The 19,744-nt window shown below is 34.1% G+C and overlaps 1 protein-coding gene across 1 annotated transcript; it reads left to right on the top strand.

The window, feature by feature from the left end:
* The first annotated feature begins 13,481 nt into the window (after window positions 1–13,481).
* On the top strand, window positions 13,482–16,015 carry LOC140772155 (zinc finger protein WIP2-like). Its single transcript, XM_073114078.1, has 2 exons — window positions 13,482–14,304; window positions 15,309–16,015. The coding sequence occupies exons 1-2, from the start codon at window positions 13,717–13,719 to the stop codon at window positions 15,771–15,773; spliced, it is 1,053 nt and encodes a 350-aa protein (XP_072970179.1). The 5' UTR covers window positions 13,482–13,716; the 3' UTR covers window positions 15,774–16,015.
* The last annotated feature ends 3,729 nt before the right edge of the window (window positions 16,016–19,744 follow it).

Raw genomic sequence — 19,744 nt, forward strand, 5'->3', positions numbered from 1 at the left:
CCAGTGAAAAGATAATTTTTAACCTCTGTTTCAAAGCAGGTTGTCTATTGGTGACATCGTGATCTTCCTTGAGCAATCACGGGTTTCTGTTTTCAGAACAAGGTATCTGCCAGCTATATCTCTATACATAATAGTGTTTCCTATTATTTTTATTATTCATTCTTAATCTTACGTGGATGATTATCAAGAAATGATATAAGGAGATAGTGATTGTATTTTTATCAGTTCTGTAGTTCCATGATCATTTCTTTTCTTCTTTTTGTTTGCTTAGGAGAAATGATTACCTTTCTTTTAAGACAGTGGTGCTAACCAGTTCACTGTCCCAAGCATCCTGTATCTAAGCTCGTCTATCTGAATTTGGCCTTTGCTCAGTCTGTATTTGGCCCTGATCTTGCTCTTACGATTAGCTTTTTCAATTGTAGCTGTATGAACTTAATGAGGCTGGCAGTAGATAATGACAGTGTAGCAAATGAGCCCTTTAGGGTCAACTTACAGAAGCTTTTATTCAAAGTTTATCGCACCTTACTATCATAAAATTCATAACTGACTCTCCCTTACTAGTTTCAATATTGGTATTGATGGCACTATACCTTCATTGTCTTGTTCTTTGCATTGTACAGGAATTTATCTCAGACATGATACTTGATCTGAGTTGTTCAATCCATCTCGTTTGTATATGTTAGTGTGCACACACATCCATGAACCATGTTTGCTCAGACATGCATTAATAGATAAACATCCATGATGAGAATTCTTTGCCACACACATGTATAAAGTTGGAAGCATCTGCTTATTTTACATCTCAATCATATGCAAGGGTCTCGTTTTGTAGCATGGGCCATGAGAAGGTGTGGTATTTGCAGTTTATGATCTTCATTTGGGCACTATAGCTCCCGGTAACCCCTTTTCTCACCTTCTTACATTTTTCTTTGGTGTACTGTTCACTTCATATTTTCAATTTGAAGTAACCAAAGTTCTGGTAGGTGACATAAGCTTTAGAATGTTTCTAGGGCTCAGAAGTCAGTGAATTGATGTACTATATTATCTACCTATCCAAATGTTTTCTGCTATCTTACTATGATCAGTGCACTCGTGAGTCATGACCTATTCTCCTGAGAAAGATGTATCTTTTTATTTGATTCCTTCTGTTCTTGAGAAAGATGGACCTATTCTCCTAATATCAGTGTTCAATAATTGTCTGGACGTCTCTTTTAGTGTATCTGAAATGCGGACATATGATCATGGCTTGATATTAATGTCTCTAATTGATTGTTGCTTGATCAGATGTATCTAGCTGGGCAAACCTGGAGTGGTTGTGAATATGATTCCAGCATTTTTGTTCTGACATATGAGATGGTATTTCACTATGGAGTTGGCTATCAGAAATACTATTCATACAGTTTCAACACTCCCAGATGCTTCGATCTTTCACCATCACTTTCTCATTCAATATAAAATAAGAATGTCTTTTTACCAACACTGCCGGACGCTCTTTTGTTACTCCTCTTAATTTTATTTGTTTCTTGTCCTTTAGTCAATACGACTATAACTATTATTATTATTTTTTTCAATCTAAGAATATGTATAGATGTTGCAAAGAGCCCAAAGTAGTGGAAGATTTGTATATTTTGTATACTTCCTCATTCCTATCCATTGGGAGAAAGGATTGCCCAGAGACTGACAGAAGATAGATTCGGAAGAATTAATAAACCTTATTCCTCACTACATTGGGAATGAATATTTTGAGAATCTAATCAAATCCTTCACTTTCTGGTTAGGTTGATATAGCTCAGCGCTCATTTCTATTTCTGAAGAGGCCTGCTTCAATATGTTCAATCTCATGATCACTTGATCATTTTTTTTTACCTCCAAATTTCCAGAGTTTTTTGTTGTTTCATTTTTTTTATATTAAGATTTTATTATTTTGGAGCAAGTGGGTGGAGATCCCAGTAAGAGAGAGGCCCTTCCCTGATCGTTGTTACATTGAATATGGATATAGATTTGCAAGACATTATGGATGATCTCCCCTCCCTTGACAATATGAAGACCCCATCACCCCTCTCAAACCCAATGAAGTGGACATGTTCTTTCGCCTCCTAGCAATAAGCAATACGTGGATTTTAACTCTTAGCGATTCAATGGATGAATCCTAAAAAACAATGGAATAATTTTCCTCTATAGCTTGGTTGGCTAAGTGGAGAAGCAAACTCCCCATCACAGTCCAACCAACTGGTTCCAGCCCATCTCAATGTGTCAGCTTGCACAGCTTATCCAGTAGGAGCCCCACTGCTGCACCAATAGACAGAGATCTAAGGAGAGCTCTGAAAGATTGTAAATTTAGCATGAACCAACTTGAATAACAGGGCTAAATCTAGGAGATATTGGAAAAATAAAAATATGAGGTCTGTGGTCTATGTTAATAAATGAGGAATGAAAGTTAGAGAAAGAAAAAGGAAAATGAAACATTGTCGTCTGTTGACTTGAATTTGATTCAGTTGAGTAGGTCCTAATATTTTACTCTGACTCATAGCAATGAGACAAAGGGGAACAGATTCAGGACATGCAAGCAATGCAAAACATGAATAAATCCAGTGAGCTGCAGATAGGCAAGGACCAGTTAAATGCCTCATACACAATTCCTTTCCTTTTGATTGTGGAGGACCACTTCTCCCCTCCCCCCCCCTCCTGTAGAGGTACTACTCCATGGGGGCAGTTCAAACTTCAAAGCACTTGGGTACTGTACCTATTTCTTTTAACTCCTATTTTTTATTATTATTCTTATTTTATTTAGTGCCTATTTTCACAAATGAGCACTACCTTACAAGATCTATGGAGTTGGAGATCTGACATAACCAAGCCAACTAACTCTGTGATGTCCCGCTAAGTTTTTTCTTTTCTTTTTAAGAAGTGGGATTAGTTGACCCAGTTATATTTATTGATTTTTTTTTATAGAATACAAATCCCTGCACACATTATTAAAAAAAGAAGAAGGTACAATACAGTATTATCTCACTCCTATAAATCACACCACTTAAAAAGAATCCCTGCCTAGATCAACAACCACTCACATATAGTATGAAACATGAGAGTATAGAATATAAAATCATCAAAATTATTTGAACAGAAAAGATAAGATCCTGCACAGAATCATCAACAGCAGATCAGAAACACACTAGAGACCCCGGTTAGATTTATTTGGATGGAATAATTTACGAGAAGCAGCGAAAGAGAGAGGGGAGAAAAATCATCCTGGAAGATGGAGGAAGAAAAAGAATCTATCCACATTCGCCAAATCTGAGAGAGAGATTTGGCTGACAATGTTTGTTGTCCATTGATCACATGTACTCCCTTAAAAATGGCAATCTAGGGGCTCTCGCTGTTTCCAAAACTGCGAACTAGTGGCTTGATAGTTACAGCCTTGATGTAGTTTCTTTTTTCACCAGCAGTCAAGTGCCAAATGAGTAGATCATCCGACCCCTCAAGTTTGGATGCAGATTTATTTCTAGACAAATTTCTTTCTGTCAGGAGTTTGAAGCTCCTTTCTTTTAATTATAGAGAACAGAATAAGATAAAACATTGTTTTCATAGGATGCATTAATGACAAATACAACGGAGCGACTCGACGACAACCATATTATTCCATTCAGATCTTAGAAAACAAATTTTCAACCTTGGAGTTTAGAATTATTTATCTTGTTCATGTAAAAGAATTATTAAGGTTTTGTCACGACGATCGTGTCCACTGGAAGGGAGATGCCTCCACGTCTAGGTTTCACTGTAGGGTGACACGCAGCAAAGTTTCCAAGATATCTTTAAACCAAAGGCTTTCCTCTCCTCTCATTAGAAGAGATATCATCCTGAGGCGACCTAGAAGGTTGGATGCCCTCGTAGTTAGGTCGAGTGAGAGTCCCTTTTCGACCTCCATGATTCCCTCTCTCCTCTTTGGCAGGGAGGGAGGACATGGATTTACTGTAGGTTGAACCCTTCCAGGCCTTCTCCACTCGCTCTCTCGCCGGAGTCCCTTCACCCAACAGTATCTGGTGAACGACCTTCCCCTCTAACGTGGATGCTGTCTTCTAGCTCGCCTGGGTTTGACCACGTAGTTAGGATTCTTTGGTGGCTACTAGAGAAAGAACACAATTGTCATACTTTTACTGAATTGTAAATCTCCCTCCCTATAGAGAGGGCTCGTTCACGTTAGGAATAGACTAGAGGTGAAATAATAATAAAAAATAGAAATTGTTAGTACCAAAATAAAGAATTCATTCAAGAAATAAATATTCCTAGAATTAGTTGTATTATGGAATAAATTTATAATTATTATATTTGATATGACATAAACTGAAAATAAAGAAAAAGAAAAAGAATGTTGAAATACTCTATAAATTAATATATTTTATTTATATAATGCTTCCGAGATTTACGAATGTAATAGTAGGCTAGTGCATTACATATACAATACTAGCCTAGAATATTATAAATATAATCTTGAAAGATAAATATACAATGTAATGCTAGGGAGATAGATATACGATGCTTTAAAGATAAATGTGAAATATTTGAGAGAGATATATAATGCTTATATAATTTTATTATTATATTTAAATAATTTTAATTTTATAAAATATTTGTCTTTTACATTTGATCCTATATATTTAGTTCTTATAACAAAAAAATAATTTAAATATTATTATATTTTATTGTTGAAAATAATAAAATTTTATTTCACATGGAACATATATTTTTTAAATTATCTTTGCAAAATGAGATTATTAATAATATTGTTATATTTTCACTTTTATATGTTTTATTTTAACTTAAAACATGATATTATTAATAATATTATATTAACTTTTTTCCAAATTTCTTATTTTATTAATAAAGAAAGAAAATTTTAATTAGGTTAATGTATAGTTTAAATGGTAAATATATTATTTTAGAGAATTTTACCTTAAAAACTCAAGATAGGTTTCAAGTATGTTTTGTAAGTTTTTGACAACTCTGTTTTTAATTTAATGAAATATAGTGAAATGATATGATATGTTCCCTATTCATACACAAAACATAAATTATTTTAAATATAACTCTTCGTTATTAGAAGAGACATGGAAGAACTATGATCATTTTCTAGAGTTCTTCCTCTTTGTACTCATCCTCTTCCCTGTCATTTTAAACGAGACTAGTATTGTTTTGTTTGAGGTATTTTATTTTAGTTGAAGTTTGTATTATTTTTAAATTGCTTTATCTTACACTTTGAATATTTTTTTATATTTAACTTATTTTCTATAGAATAAAATATTGAGTTTATTGCACTCAATTAGGTTATTTTTAAAGTAATAATTTCAATAAAGTAAAGTATAGCCCGTTGGAAATAAGCATGCGTAGATCACATTGCATGTAATATGTATGCTACCGCATCTATAATTAATCTATGTCATTTAGCTGTATTGGTATATGTGATCATTAATGGGTCCGATTACAATTAATATAATGAAGACCGCATACCAATATAGTTGATGTACGAGATTCAGATATATTCGAAGGTCATGATAACAAATTATTGAGCTCATAAAGTTATACGCATTTGTGACTTTACATATATGACCCCAAGAAAGATTGTTGAATTAATTTATATTAATTTTAATAATTGGATCACACGTATAAATAATTAAAATATGTATGCTATCATTTAAATAAGCCTAAAATTTGGTGATATAATTAATTAGCTTAATGATATAATATCTACATAATTCATGTGTTGATATCGTTACGCAAATTCTTATTCTTTGGAAAGCAAAATTAGAAATAAAAAAACCTATAACCGTAAAAGAAAAAAAAAAGTTTTCAATCATCTAATCTCTTTCTGCTCATAATTTTAACATGGATTAAATTGATCAACCTCTAACAGCTAAAACCTTTTATCCAGCCTCTAAATCTAAGTTGCGGGTCTCTCTCGAGTAGTTCTCGTATTCTAGAAGTCATTGGCTTTTTTCTTCTTCGACACCTTGAAAATAATATCGTCATAATCTCTAATGCTTTTCTTTTTTCAAGTATCTGATTTAATTTAATAGCCTTTTTGACAGGCAATCGTACATCGGAAGCGTGTAAGGTACGCTATTCTTTAATCATATTTCTGATCATGCAGCTGATTTTAGCTTCATATCTTGATCTCCTTTTATGTGGTTGTCGTAGTTTTATTGTAGGTCCTCGTACATTAATATTCTGTTCATCCAATATAGAACCAAAATGCCCTTGTGCCTGCCTATGCTCAAGCCAAACTAGTCATCATCAGTGATGTTGTTCACGTCAGCCAAAACTGATGATGTTTTTATCATCACTTCGTTTATTTGTTATTTTTCTCTTTTGAAAAAAATAAAATAAAACCAAACTATTATTTTAATCACTCTTTTTGTATATTTATTCTATCTATATTTGATGTCAAAGATATTTTAGATCATTCTCCAAACTATTATTTTAATTTTATACTTAAACTTAGTCTTTTACAAATATAAAGCTTGCCTTTTAAAGAGAGACATGCAGATCCCTAGGCATGATATTGTTTGGCTGTTCTAATGTACTGTTCTTAGATATATAATTATCTTTTAATAAAATTATAATTTACACCTTATAATTTTATTACTTATAAATTAGGTTTGATAATTTAGCGAATATACATAGAAAATATACTTCTGTTAAGTTAAACTTAACTAAAATTCTGGGATAAGTTAACTATACTAAGAAAATTACAAAAATACTCTCAACTAAGTCATACTAAAGACGCTTTAGTCATTTTAAAAATAAAATATCTGAAATATTCTCACAGTGTTAGTCCAAATCTAACGTGAGATGTTTTTGTACATATTCGCTAGATTATAGAGCTCGATTTATAAATAGTAAATATGTAGGGTGTAATCCACAATTGCATTAAAAAGCTGGACGTTATATACAAATTTCTCATATAATTTTAATGTATATTAGGATATTACTAAGGAGTAGTTTCTTTGCCTAAGCATTTGCACATCGAAGCTTGAGTTTATGCTTCCTTTGCATCACCAGCGCAGAGCTTCAGATCATTGTTTGGCACCACATTTAGTACAAAATTATGGAGAATCTTTCTGAAGCATCAGTGTAAATAATGGCTGATGTAGTCTGTTTCCTTTCCCAAATTATGTTTGTATTATTGAACTAAGTGGACCCTCAAATAGAACTTTGTATCTCCACAAAATGAAACAAAAGGACATGCTGATATCCTGCCACCTTTGACAAGTTTGACATGGCTCACATACTAACAAAGATTTGCCCCCATTTTCTTGTTTGATAACCTCATCAGGGTGAGAATATTCAGACTGCAACTACATGATCATTGTTCAAAAGCTTTCAGAGGGATGGATCACTTAAAGCTGCATGCCACTCAGCATTCATGCCTTTCTATAAACTGCTGCATATTGACTCAGATTGGCACATCTTTCAATCAAGTGAACCTATAGGTAGAAAATTGCAGAGAGTATCAGCTAAATTATACTGTGTAAGCTTTTTGAGGAGATGGGTCCTCAAAATTGGAATAATTCAGAAGCAACTTCTGATCCATTGCCGACGTCGATTGAGATCGGTGAACTCCTGTAGTGTTATGCTGATTAATCCTATCCAACTGATGTTGATGTCTAGGATGCAAACTCCAGGCAAAAAACCTAGAGTGTGGATATATATAATCAACCATACAGTTAGTAATTTACGTAGAGCATAAAAATACTCTTTCAGACTTATTTCAGAACCTTTTTTTTTTCCTCTTCACGTTAGAATGTTAAAATAATTTGATATGTTTGAGGTCCCAACTGGAAGGAGCAAGGCCTAAGTAGACTAATGACTCCAATCATTCAAGTGTCCATCCAACTCCACAACAATGACAATTAGTACAATGATTCAATTACGTAAGGTAGATTGCGAAAAATAACAACTTCTGCAAACTGAACGAGGAAAAGAAGTACTAGTCGCCTTCAATCGATTATAACATGTTTAATTAGCATAAAAAACAAATTAATCGTACGCCTCACATAAGCTCTACGTTGTCATGACGCGATAAAAGTTTATTATTAACAATGTTCTTTCCAATAACAACAACAACAAAAAAACTTCTCTTTTCAAAATATTCGTAGGATTTGTTTGAGAAAGAAGGAGAAACTATTTGCTCTATACTCGCATAGTGTAAACTTTGGTTTACATATATTCCATTTTCTCGATTTATGATGGTGATATGTTAGGCCAATCAGGAACAAAATTGGGGGAATCAGAGGACACAAAATTAGGAGCCATAATTATTGCCTAATAATATTATTCAAACAGTCCTAAAAGTTCGAGCTAAATTAATTATACAATTTATTAAAAGAATTTATGAACTATATATATAGATTACTGTAGATCTGAGTATAGCATTTGACATTATGACCTTAAGATCAATTGGATTGCCTTATCAAATTAGAACAATAAGTATCTTGTATAAGAAAGAAAAAATGTATGCACTTGATTCCTATATCTCGCTAATATTTTCTAAATAGTTAATGTTACTAAACTTAGTTTTTTTTTAATATTTTATTATCATGATAGTTATTTTAAAATTAGTTCTCCTTTATTTCTTTTTAGTGGACTGAAAAAATAAATATGTAACAATAAATTACTTTTTAATTCTTTCTATTTCATCATCAATACAATATGCATAATGCGTGGATCCGACTTAATTTTAGGCTTAAAGTTTATAACAAAAATTTATGTTCAAATCATAATTTTTCCAGCAGTAATCTCATTAAGACCACAATCAAGATAAATAAATTCTTTTTACAATTTATCTTTTATTTCATAGTAGACTAGTCCTCAAATGTGAATCCCAATGTGTTGAATAGCAATAAAGCAACTATATTATGATATTAAAGAAATGGAATCAACGCATTCTGACAGCATAGGTCCTATATACCCACCATATTGAAGAGCATAGAGTTTAACTATTCATGTACTACGTCAAGGGTGGAACTATATTTGACCAATTTCTACGTATAAAAAAACTATATTTGACCACTTTGGGTTTTGGATAAAATCCTGCTGCAAGGATAAAAACTGTTAGAAAAGGTGATTAATAAATTGCTCTTCATGACATTGATCCATGACTTACCAAGGGAGAGAAAGATAAATACATTGAGAGATAGGGAGGATGCCTAGAGAGTATGAATCGCTTTTTAAAATAGCTAGTTATGAATCACATTTTAGGAGAGCAATCTACTAATCACTTTCTTTGACATGTTTTGACATAGTGGTGTAGTGATTAATTGAGTAAGAATTATTGTACGAGGCAATGATATGCAGAGATGACAAAAGTTACAGTAAATTTGAAATAATTTGGGCACTATTGTACTGCAAGAATTATTCTTCCATATGGTACTAATTTGGTAAAAATTCTATCAAAATCAATAAAAAAGATTGCTCTTTCTCAATCTCTCTCTCTCTTGAGAAAAGATTGGAGATTATACCCACCAACTAAAGATTCTCTGTGGATGCTCTTATCATTCTAGATTTGCAACGAGAGTGATAAAAATAACTCAACTTTCACAAAAGAAAGATGTAATAATTTGGATAAACCCTCCCTCTCTCTCGTATATGCTTCCACTCTCCCAGTAAGAAATTCTTCTATGAAGCTCCTTCCAAATTAGCTACCAGATGAGAGTTTAAAAATCCCATACATGTAGAAGATGAGAGATAAGATGTTAGTTTTCTCCATTCCTGCCAATTATTTGCCATTGAAGTCGGTGTAAAGATTAAAAAATAAAAGGTATTTCTCTTTTACGAGTCTTTTACAATTAAATCATAGTTTATTTTTCGATCGACAATAAATGAGCTCTAATATGTAAAGATAAAAAGAAATAATTTTTGATCGGCAATTAAATTGCAAGGGGTCCCTCTCTTATGCACCCAAACAAAAGATTTTGAGTCTCTTTTAATTATTGAAACATAGTCTGAGGATGTAGTCATAAAACCTTGACTCATGTCATTAAACAAATTAGGAATTTTATATAATTATTATTAAAAATATTTAAAATATTATAATTGTCACTAAAATCTTTGCGCTCCTTAGAAAATATCATTCGATTCATTAGATTTGATAAAATAGAAATTAGATTAAAAAATTATTTACCCAATATCATTGCATAAGAAATATCATCCTTCATACAACATACAAATTATTAATAACTATTTATGCTCTTAACTTTAAGAAAAAAGAATTATTTAGTCATTTACATTTGTTTGTTAATTTTAACAATACTTTGTTAGGAATATACCAATAGAACTTATCTTTAATCATAATTATGAAATGGTCAAGATAATTTTAATAATAATTATGATAATTTGAAGAATATAATGATAACTATAATATATTAATATTTAAAAAAACTATAGTGACAATTATGTAAAAACAAAACCCCAATAAATTAGTTCCCTCAACATGGGCCCCTTCCTGCATATTTCATTAGACTCGTATACTTCCTAGGAACCATCAAAGTGGCAGTCAAATCAAATAGGAGAAAAGGAAAGCAGCCATTAACTACCTTACAAGAACTCCTAGTACTTCCATTTTTGCTTTTCACCAAGAACTATATTTGGGTTCCTCCATATATACAGGCCATCATAAAAAAAGAGAATTAAAAAAAAAAAAAGAGTTTGTTAATCATATAATATAAGTCATAATAGATTAAGAGGCATCAATTTGTTGCCCTAGAAATCATCAAAGTTTCTCCTACTCCCTCTAAACTCTTCTAATTTATTACTTCATACTCATCTTCTAATTTATTGGGATCCTCCATTGTACCTTGAACATTGTGTGTTGGTTGGGCAATGAGCATCCTTCCCTACAAATTGGCATACTCATCTGCTACTGTTAGCATTCAACAGAGGGTGAACTGTGCCCATTTCAGTAATGTTGGGGGCCACCCACCAACTTGACCATTGATTGGGTTAGATTAGGAGGCCCACATCCTTGTCCAATGGCATATTTTGCCCCCTTTTATTAGGGCATTTGGATTTTTGCACTGTTGGAAAGAGTGGAGATGTATTTATTTACCTCCACTATTAGATTTGATGTACGTAGAAATATAAACCCCTAAAAAAGTTTCATCTGCTCTAATAAGTTAAATAAACATAGGGATAATTTTGTTATTATAAAAAAGTTGGTCGATGGATGGCATTTCTTAGTTATTGTGATCAATAACATTATAAGATAAAAGAGGAAGTCTATACGAAGAAGATATTATCTTTTTAGGCACTAGTTTAATTAGGACACCACTAATTTTTTTATTTTTTTGAATAATTCTTTTATTCGATGAAAAGGGGGAGTTTGTACTAAGACTGCATTAATTGAAGTAAGTCTCTTATACCACCTTTTCAGTGGATCATTAAATGCACCTATCAATTTTTATTACAAACCATTAGCTATATCTACGAAGAGGAAACAATAATAATTAGTTGTTAAAATTGCTTATCTATACACAAAATATTATCCAACTCCTTTTACCTTCTTTAGTCCAGTAATTAGGTTTTGGGTCATGTTTACAGTGTCGAAAGCAATCTTGGCAGAAAAAGAACGTTCCAAAAACAAGTTAATCATCTTGTAGTTAAGCTTACAAAAGGCCCACCATCGATCACTATCACATCATAATCATGTGGTACTCGTTAGAAGAAAAAAAAAATAGTTCGCAAATCGAAGGGAAACTTTTTTTTTTTAGATATATAATTGGAGTTATTTAAAGTTATAGTGGATTCTGAACTTGGACTCGGATCCTCTTCATGTATCTATTGGATTAATTCTCACCGAACTCACCATTAAGGTTTGCAATTAGGGTAGTGGATAGAAACACCTTGAGATGGCAAAACAAGTGCTATTAGTTAGATGGAATAAACCTCATAAATGCAAGATAAACAGGCTTGCTGACTCCTTAGCTTACCTTTTGTTTTGAGGATATGAACTTTAGATCATGTTTCTATCACCTGCTGGTTCCTAACCTTGATCAAGACATCTTGAGCTCGAATCCATAAGAAAAGTTAGCATATATATGCTAGAAGTTAGCCCTTTTAAGTGAAGATTTTGCTCACTTGTTGACTCATTTTTATAGAGGGGGTTGCTTGTCCAACTTATGCATATGACTTGGTCCCTCTTGTATTGATAAGACCAGGCATTTTATCTAATCTATAATTATTTTGACGCCTTTTTAATTATTAAAAAAAGAAAATATAGATCATAAGGATAGAAGGAATCCCTACGGGGACCAACCAATGACCTTTTATGTATAACTCTTATTCCACCAATGTAAAAGATATTTTCAAGGTACCACAGAATACATAGTACATACATATTATACATGGTACCAGCTTTCTCTCTCCATCTCTTTCAGTAGGAGAAAACAGTATAGCTCCAGTATTTTAAGTAAGACAGTGCATAAATAGTCAAAAAAAGAAGAAGAAGAAAGACTCATATTGTATGAGAGATTCTAGGTTGAATCACAGTCATACTGATTTAATTAGGACACTGTTGAATTCTTATATCTCTTAAATAAAAAAGAGTTAAATATATTTTACTCCTCGGTATTTATCTCTAAATTTTTTTTACTTATATATACTTTAAAAAATATCAAACTAATCACTATATTTATTAATAAAATAAAAGAATTAATTTTTTCTGTCAAAATTAATTCAGCGCGCTCAAATAAACAAAATGCCTCCTCATATTTCTTGGGCACAATGTATATATATTTTTTGATTTTATTTCGTTCATATTTATTTTGTTCCTATATGTGATATAATTATTAAATTTTATAAAAACTCATATTTTAAAAAATTTACTATATAATTAGCATAATTTAGAAAGTAAGAAAAATAAAATATGTGAATATTCTTTTAAAAAAAATGTTTATATAAGAGGAGAATAAGTACATAGACTAATTTAAAAAAAATTTAAAGTATAAAAAATAAAATAAATTTTAAAGTAAATTAAGATAGGGTAAAATATATTTAACTCAAATGAAAAAAAAATGTAGCTCAAGCATCCAACTTTGTAACATTATAACTCTCCCTCTCTGTGCCAACTACTGGCTTAGTATATTTGTTGGTTGGCATGGAATGGGAGTACATTTGTACAATTGTATGGGGTTCTTTTTCACATGCATACCGAGAGTAGCAGGTTATGCCTCTTTTTTTGGTTCTTCTTAGTAAATGGGGGATGTAGAGAACTTCACAAACTTCCATAAGAATATACAAGAATAAAAAAAAGAAAGAAGTCTTTGTTCTCCCCCTTCCAAGTCCCAAGATTATCTCATCCCCTTCAATTATGGACTATAGTCCATCTTACCCCTTTCTTTCTCCTTTTGTTTTTTACTCTCCTCCTTCCCCATTATCCCCAACTTGCTCCATTTTGTCTCTCTCTCTCTCTCTCTCTCTCTCTCTCTCTCATGCGACATACAATTTGGATACCTTTGTTATACTTTGATCTACTAGCCTTCTGCTCTGTTACCACTTTACACTTTTGGGCTGCCTTTTATAATTTTGGTGATCTAGTCCTTTCTCTCTCTCTCTCTCTCTCTCTCTCTCTCTCTCTCTCTCTCTCTCTCTCTCTAAACTATCTATAATAATCTTCACATCCACAACCTCTAGCTCCACCTCTCCATAATTGAACAAGCTCTAGCCATGGCAGATCCCTACACCAATTTCCTCAAAGCATACTCAAATCACTACCCCTTATCCTCCTATAACTTCTACAGCACCTACTCCAACCACACCAGCACCTCAACCCAACTCATCCAATCCCCACCACCCTCCCCTCCCATAAGAGAAGCCCTCCCCCTCCTCAACTCCTTCATCACCTCCGCAAACCCCCCTCTCCAACATGAGGAGACCACCTCCTCCACTGCCTTTGACCATGAAGGTGAGAAGAAGAAGAACAACAAAGGAGATCATGGTGATCACGATGGTGGTGATCAAGAAGGAGCTGTGACTGTGGCACTCAACATAGGCCTCCCAAGCCCAAGTGAGGCAGCTGATCTCACGATCTCTAGGGTTTCCTCCACCTCAGTGGGTCATGAAGACAAGGATGAGGAAGAGGAGGAAGAAGAAGAAGAGGCTACTGTGGATGCTATCCCGATAGGCTATCCTACAATAGGAAGGGTCACCAGGGGGCAGTATTGGATCCCAACCCCTTCTCAGATCCTTATCGGCCCAACCCAGTTCTCCTGTCCTGTCTGCTGCAAGACCTTTAATAGGTACAACAACATGCAGGTGATCATCGATCAAACTCTCCCATATCTTCTTGCAAATTTTTGGTTTTTTTGCTCATCCATCCTTTTATTGTTCCTTTTTGCATGGTCAGCATGATCTTGTGTTTGTGTTTCATCTCTGTCTAGTCTAAATTTGGGTTGGGATCACCTAGAGTGTACTTTTTATACTTTTTCTTTTCTTTTTGTGTGTCTGTGTCTGTGATTGAACTAGACAGAGGAAGGTGGTACTGTTTCTCATATATATAAATATGCCTGGTCCATACTCCATATATAGTACTTTTGGAGTTTGTGCTTATTGTGCTCTGGCAGCTGGAAGAAAAGTTTTAACTGGCCTACTGGGTTTCTTCATGGCTGTTTCTAAAGCTTCTGCACTACTCAACAGTATGATCTGCACATCAAACATTTACTTACATTTCAACTTGTTTCCCATATTCGTGATCATCTCCCTCCCTCCCTCTCTCTCTCTCTCTCTCTCTCTCTCTCTCTCTCTCGTGCCCCAGATTTTATTTTTCCCTTCGTTTAGCAAAAGTCCTAACTCAACTGCACAGAGTATTACGAAAAAGTGAGACTATTATAAACATATACACACGGTGCTGGGAGTCTATTCCAATTCTTTGTATTGACAGGATCAAGTGGTAAAATTCTTCACTCACTAAACAGGAAGTCTAGAGAAAGAATAATTCCCCATCCCCTTGTTCGATCCTTTTAGTGATCATATCCAAGCTTCTCACCAAAAGGAATTGGACGTCCTTAGTTTCAGATATTCTTAGCTCTTTCATTTTGCTCAAAGAGAATCCAATCTCTTGCTCTCTACTGCCAAGATCACATCGTGACAAGAATGTCGTAACCTCATCTTCTGTATAGTTGCATGCATGTTTTGTGTTTGTACCGATTTATGCGGTTTGCGTCTATACCTCTCCACCTTGTGATCGAGCTAGCGTTAAATAATAAACATGACATCATATATACATGATATCTAAATTTTAGTTCTCTCACTATGTCTAGATGCACATGTGGGGGCATGGATCACAGTATAGGAAGGGTCCGGAGTCGCTGCGAGGTATCCAACCGACGGCGATGCTACGGCTTCCGTGCTACTGCTGTGCGCCGGGGTGCAGGAACAACATCGATCATCCCAGATCAAAGCCACTCAAGGACTTCAGAACACTGCAGACACACTACAAGAGGAAGCATGGGATCAAGCCCTTCATGTGCCGCAAGTGCGGCAAGGCCTTCGCCGTCCGGGGCGACTGGCGAACCCACGAGAAGAACTGCGGCAAACTGTGGTACTGCACCTGCGGTTCTGACTTCAAGCACAAGAGATCGCTCAAGGATCACATCAAGGCGTTCGGGCACGGGCACGCCGCGTATGGCATAGACTGCTTCGACGAGGAGGACGATACCTCGCGAGAGGTGGAGCAGGAAGGCAACCATTGTCAGAAAATGGTGGTGAATGGGGATGGAAGGTAAGAAGAAGGGATTGGAATTTAGGTGGAAGTTTAGCTTTATCATATGTAACAAGTTTCTCCGATTGATTTCATAGGAAAGTTCTCTCTTTTATCTTTTATCTTCTATCTTTTATCTTTTATCTTTCTTCCTTCTTCTTTAATCTGGTTTCAAGTGCTAGACACATTTATGAATGATGGGTCATCTCTGTTTGTAAAGTTTGGTTGATAATAATAAAAATACTTGGAATGCAAGTTTGAACGCTATGATTATTCTTTACTTCTTTCGTGATATTTAAACGACAATTTTTTGTTGCATGCTGCAGTAGAGCTCTTCGAAGCTTTCTGTGTCTACTTACTGAAGATAAAGAGATAGAAAGAAATTTCCTAAGTCATATTATAATTTGCAGAAGAACTCTAATTTCGACATTATCAGATATTTCCTTGAATAGGATTATCTTGGCTAACTCAATGATCTCAATAAATGACGGAACAATTTTAGCTATTCGAGTCTCTTCTTTACATTTTTTTCCCCTCAGAAAAAAGGGAAGCTCTTTGTCTTACTGGAGAATTTTATTTTATGTGTTCTATTTTCTCATACTTTTAGTTATGATACTCATACTTAATTGCAATGACCAAATAATTAAGAGCCAACAGTTTCTGATATTTTTTCCCTTCATTTTTTCTCAAATTTCTTCTCAAATTAAAAAGAAAAAGAAAAAGGAGAAGCTCTTCTGATGTAATATTTAATTTCTTGCAAGAATTTAGTTGGTTATTTTCTCCTCATTTTTCTTTTACTTAAGCAAATACCGGCTATTCTACTTTTTTTTTTTCCATTATCTGCAAATATGGACCAAAATCCAAGAAAGTAAAGTTCATCTCCAATAAAAGTTGTTTGCCCTTGGCTAATTGAACTGGACTAGATGTTGTTGTAGAAGGGCAAAGAAAAATGATTGTTAAGAGATCTCATGTATCTTGGAGAACTTCACATAATCCCTTTTTTCTGGATTATTGAATTGAGTAAAGCCTAAAAAGAACATTTCTTACAGGTTATTGTTATGTCCATTTCTTTCTTCTACTTCTTGATACTTACACCTTTAGGTTATTTCTTTTACTATCAATGATCTACTTATTATTTTCTTTTTTGTTGAGCAAAACCGGGGAAAGCCTCTAGTTAAATTTCATTATGTTCATGAAGTAGGAATAAGTTTAGAGAGAGAGAGAGAGAGAGAGAGAGAGAGAGAGAGAGAGAGAGAAATAAAATAGGAAGTTCTTTGGATGCTCATGCCTTGCCATAATCTTTTTCTTTTTTTCCTGAACAGCAGGAAAAGCTCAAAATACCCGTTCTTGGTTGCTTCTCTCTCTTTTTAATGCAAGATTCAGTACTTTCCATCCATTAAGTAATATGTACTGAGTTCTGAGTCCTTTCCCTTTCTTCCCAGGTTTTTTCCAGCCTAGCTTCCTGCATCGTAACAAGGGAATCCCTTTTGAAGCCTCTCCATGCTTTTCTCACAAAGGGAAGGTGATCAATGGGCTACAGTGTGGAGTTCCACTACCATATCTCTAGTGCAGCAAAGTAGATTTTCTTTCTCTCTCTCTCTCTCTCTCTCTCTTTTTTCCTTCCTTTTTTCCCATACTTTACTAATATAAACAGTAGCAAGTGGCTCTTCACTTCACCTATCCATGTCAATCCTTCATGTTATTCTTATTCTCCCATGATCAGTCACAGCTACTGCTACAATAGCACAGGATGCAGTTGGATGGGCTTTGCATACACTTTCGAGGATTCAGCTTTCCCATGCTTGTCTTATTTGATGCTTTGTGCTTTGGGATGGTGATTATGTGTGTTGGGCACTGTTGGAGAATACCAGAATATTACTTTTATTCATCATCAGGAGAACAGCAATATATTATAATATTTAATATTTCACTGAAAGGTGCCTATCTAATGAGAGTCATAGAAACAGTCTATTTGAGAATTAGGGCTAAGATAAGGTTGTCTGCATCTTGTTCTCCTCATAACCTTGCATTAGTGGGCAGCACCAGATGCCTGGAACTACTTTGAAAAAGAAATGATACAAAGCAATAACTATCCATAGTGGTTTGAGGCTGGTCCAAATATTGATTATATTTTTCATGGGCATATTATTGATAGATGAACTATGCCATGGGATATTCCAAAGAAACGACTAGATTTACTTCAAGGAGAGCAGGTAACCATAAGAGAGACAAAGAGTTCCTATGTCAAAACAGTAAAAGTATGCTATTGTGAGCAGATCATAAATGTATCTTAGAAGGTTGAGAGATGATATCATTCAGAGGGGAATGAGTCTATTTGAAAGGTTTGTCAGAAGTATACTGGCAATCTGCATGCACAAGAAGTGAGAGAGAGAGAGAGAGAGAGAGAGAGAGCAGTCAAGAAAGGTCTTCTTGAGAGGTCATATCAACAGCAATCTATATATTACTCTTTGTATGGTTTGTAAGAGCCTATCAGTATAGTATACCAAACAATACTCAAAACTCGATTTATTCCAGCCCTTAACTTCTTTTTTCACTTCTTTTATCATCATGCTATTACTTTCCAGATAATCTTACAGTGTTGCAGGAAAAGGTGGTGGTCATGATGCAATTGTTATCAGTCTTATTGTTTCCTTAAAACTGCAGTACTTCAGTGACAGTCATAGTTAATAATGGTGAAAAGATTAAACTTTGAAGCTGACACGATCAAAGTTAAGAGTGGCATTGACCTCTTTCATTGGCTCCAACCAATGAACTTTATAGAAAGAAGATCTTTACATCCTAAGGACATGGACATCAATGGTCTGAAAGTTAAATAAGCACCTTCATAACAAATAAAAATAATTTTCAAGAATCTTTTTTCTTCATTTCTTTTTAGCAAGTGCAAATACAAAAAGAAGAAGATTTAACACAAAGGAAACAATTTGACAAGATTTGAGAGGAGAGTTGGGGGAATGTGGGATTCACAAGAGGCTTGCCCACATAGGGACATAGCAACTTCTTGTCTCCTACGGCAGCTTAAAATCCCAAGGTATTCCTCAAACCCCACCACTCTTTTTTCTTTATTTCTTGTGCCATGTTCATGGCCTTGTAGTGGAGACTGTAGCCTTTGTTGTAACCTTGCCAAGGAGACCAAGCATCCTTCATCACATGAGACTACTACATATTCCTTTCTTTTGTTCACACTCCATCCGATGGGGACAGCCCTGTATCTCCCCTTGATTGGAACCACGAGGCCTCGAGTGATTGAGAGGTGGAGCAAGCCATTCTCATACTTGTCAACAGACCCAACCTCATCATAGACAACTTCCTGTTTCTGATAAAGACCATCTCTCATTTGTTTGCAAGGATCAATCATCACACTTACAGATGGTTAAAAACTGTTTTAGTTTCATGTGTTTTAAGATGTAGCATATGTAGTGTTAAAATTAAAAAAAGTAATCTAAATAAAGGTTTTATATTTTCCCTCTACATGTCAGTCCAATCTACCTCTTGGAATTTTTATTTTATTTTATTTCGTTGAACTCCTAAACTAAAAGGTAACTTTAAAGTTACACTTCATATGCTACATGTAGATTTTCTAGATACATAATGCCAAACGGTCTCTTATTATATCAGTATTTTTCAGTTCGAATTTTCAACTAATTTAATTGCGACATTATTAAATTCTTAGCTCTCTAATTGTCTCAGAAGAGTCCCTAACTTCTATAAAATATATATCAAATTTAGCGCATTGAGTTCATTTTAACACACCATACCTTAACATCAAAAGAACTTATAGAGAAATATTCGATCTAATCAAGGTGATACTTTAGAAATTTTAAGTTACCCTCATAGATACCTATACTAATTAAGCTGCTTCGATGACGATGGTAATAGTAGAATGTTAATCGGAAATTCTTAATAAAAAGGTCTAGGCTTTAAATTTTGAGTTCAAACCACAAAATGCCCATAATATAGAGCTTTTAATTTCAGAAG

This window comes from Typha angustifolia, chromosome 12 (genome assembly GCF_048772165.1).
Source record: "Typha angustifolia cultivar Huaian chromosome 12, ASM4877216v1, whole genome shotgun sequence".
NCBI classification, from domain to species: domain Eukaryota; kingdom Viridiplantae; phylum Streptophyta; class Magnoliopsida; order Poales; family Typhaceae; genus Typha; species Typha angustifolia.

Bases quoted from the DNA above. Each gene is read 5' to 3' on its own strand.
- LOC140772155 (XM_073114078.1), top strand. From the start codon at position 13,717: ATGGCAGATCCCTACACCAATTTCCTCAAAGCATACTCAAATCACTAC. The intron at 14,305-15,308 runs GTGATCATCGAT...CACTATGTCTAG, and splicing joins ATAGGTACAACAACATGCAG to ATGCACATGTGGGGGCATGG.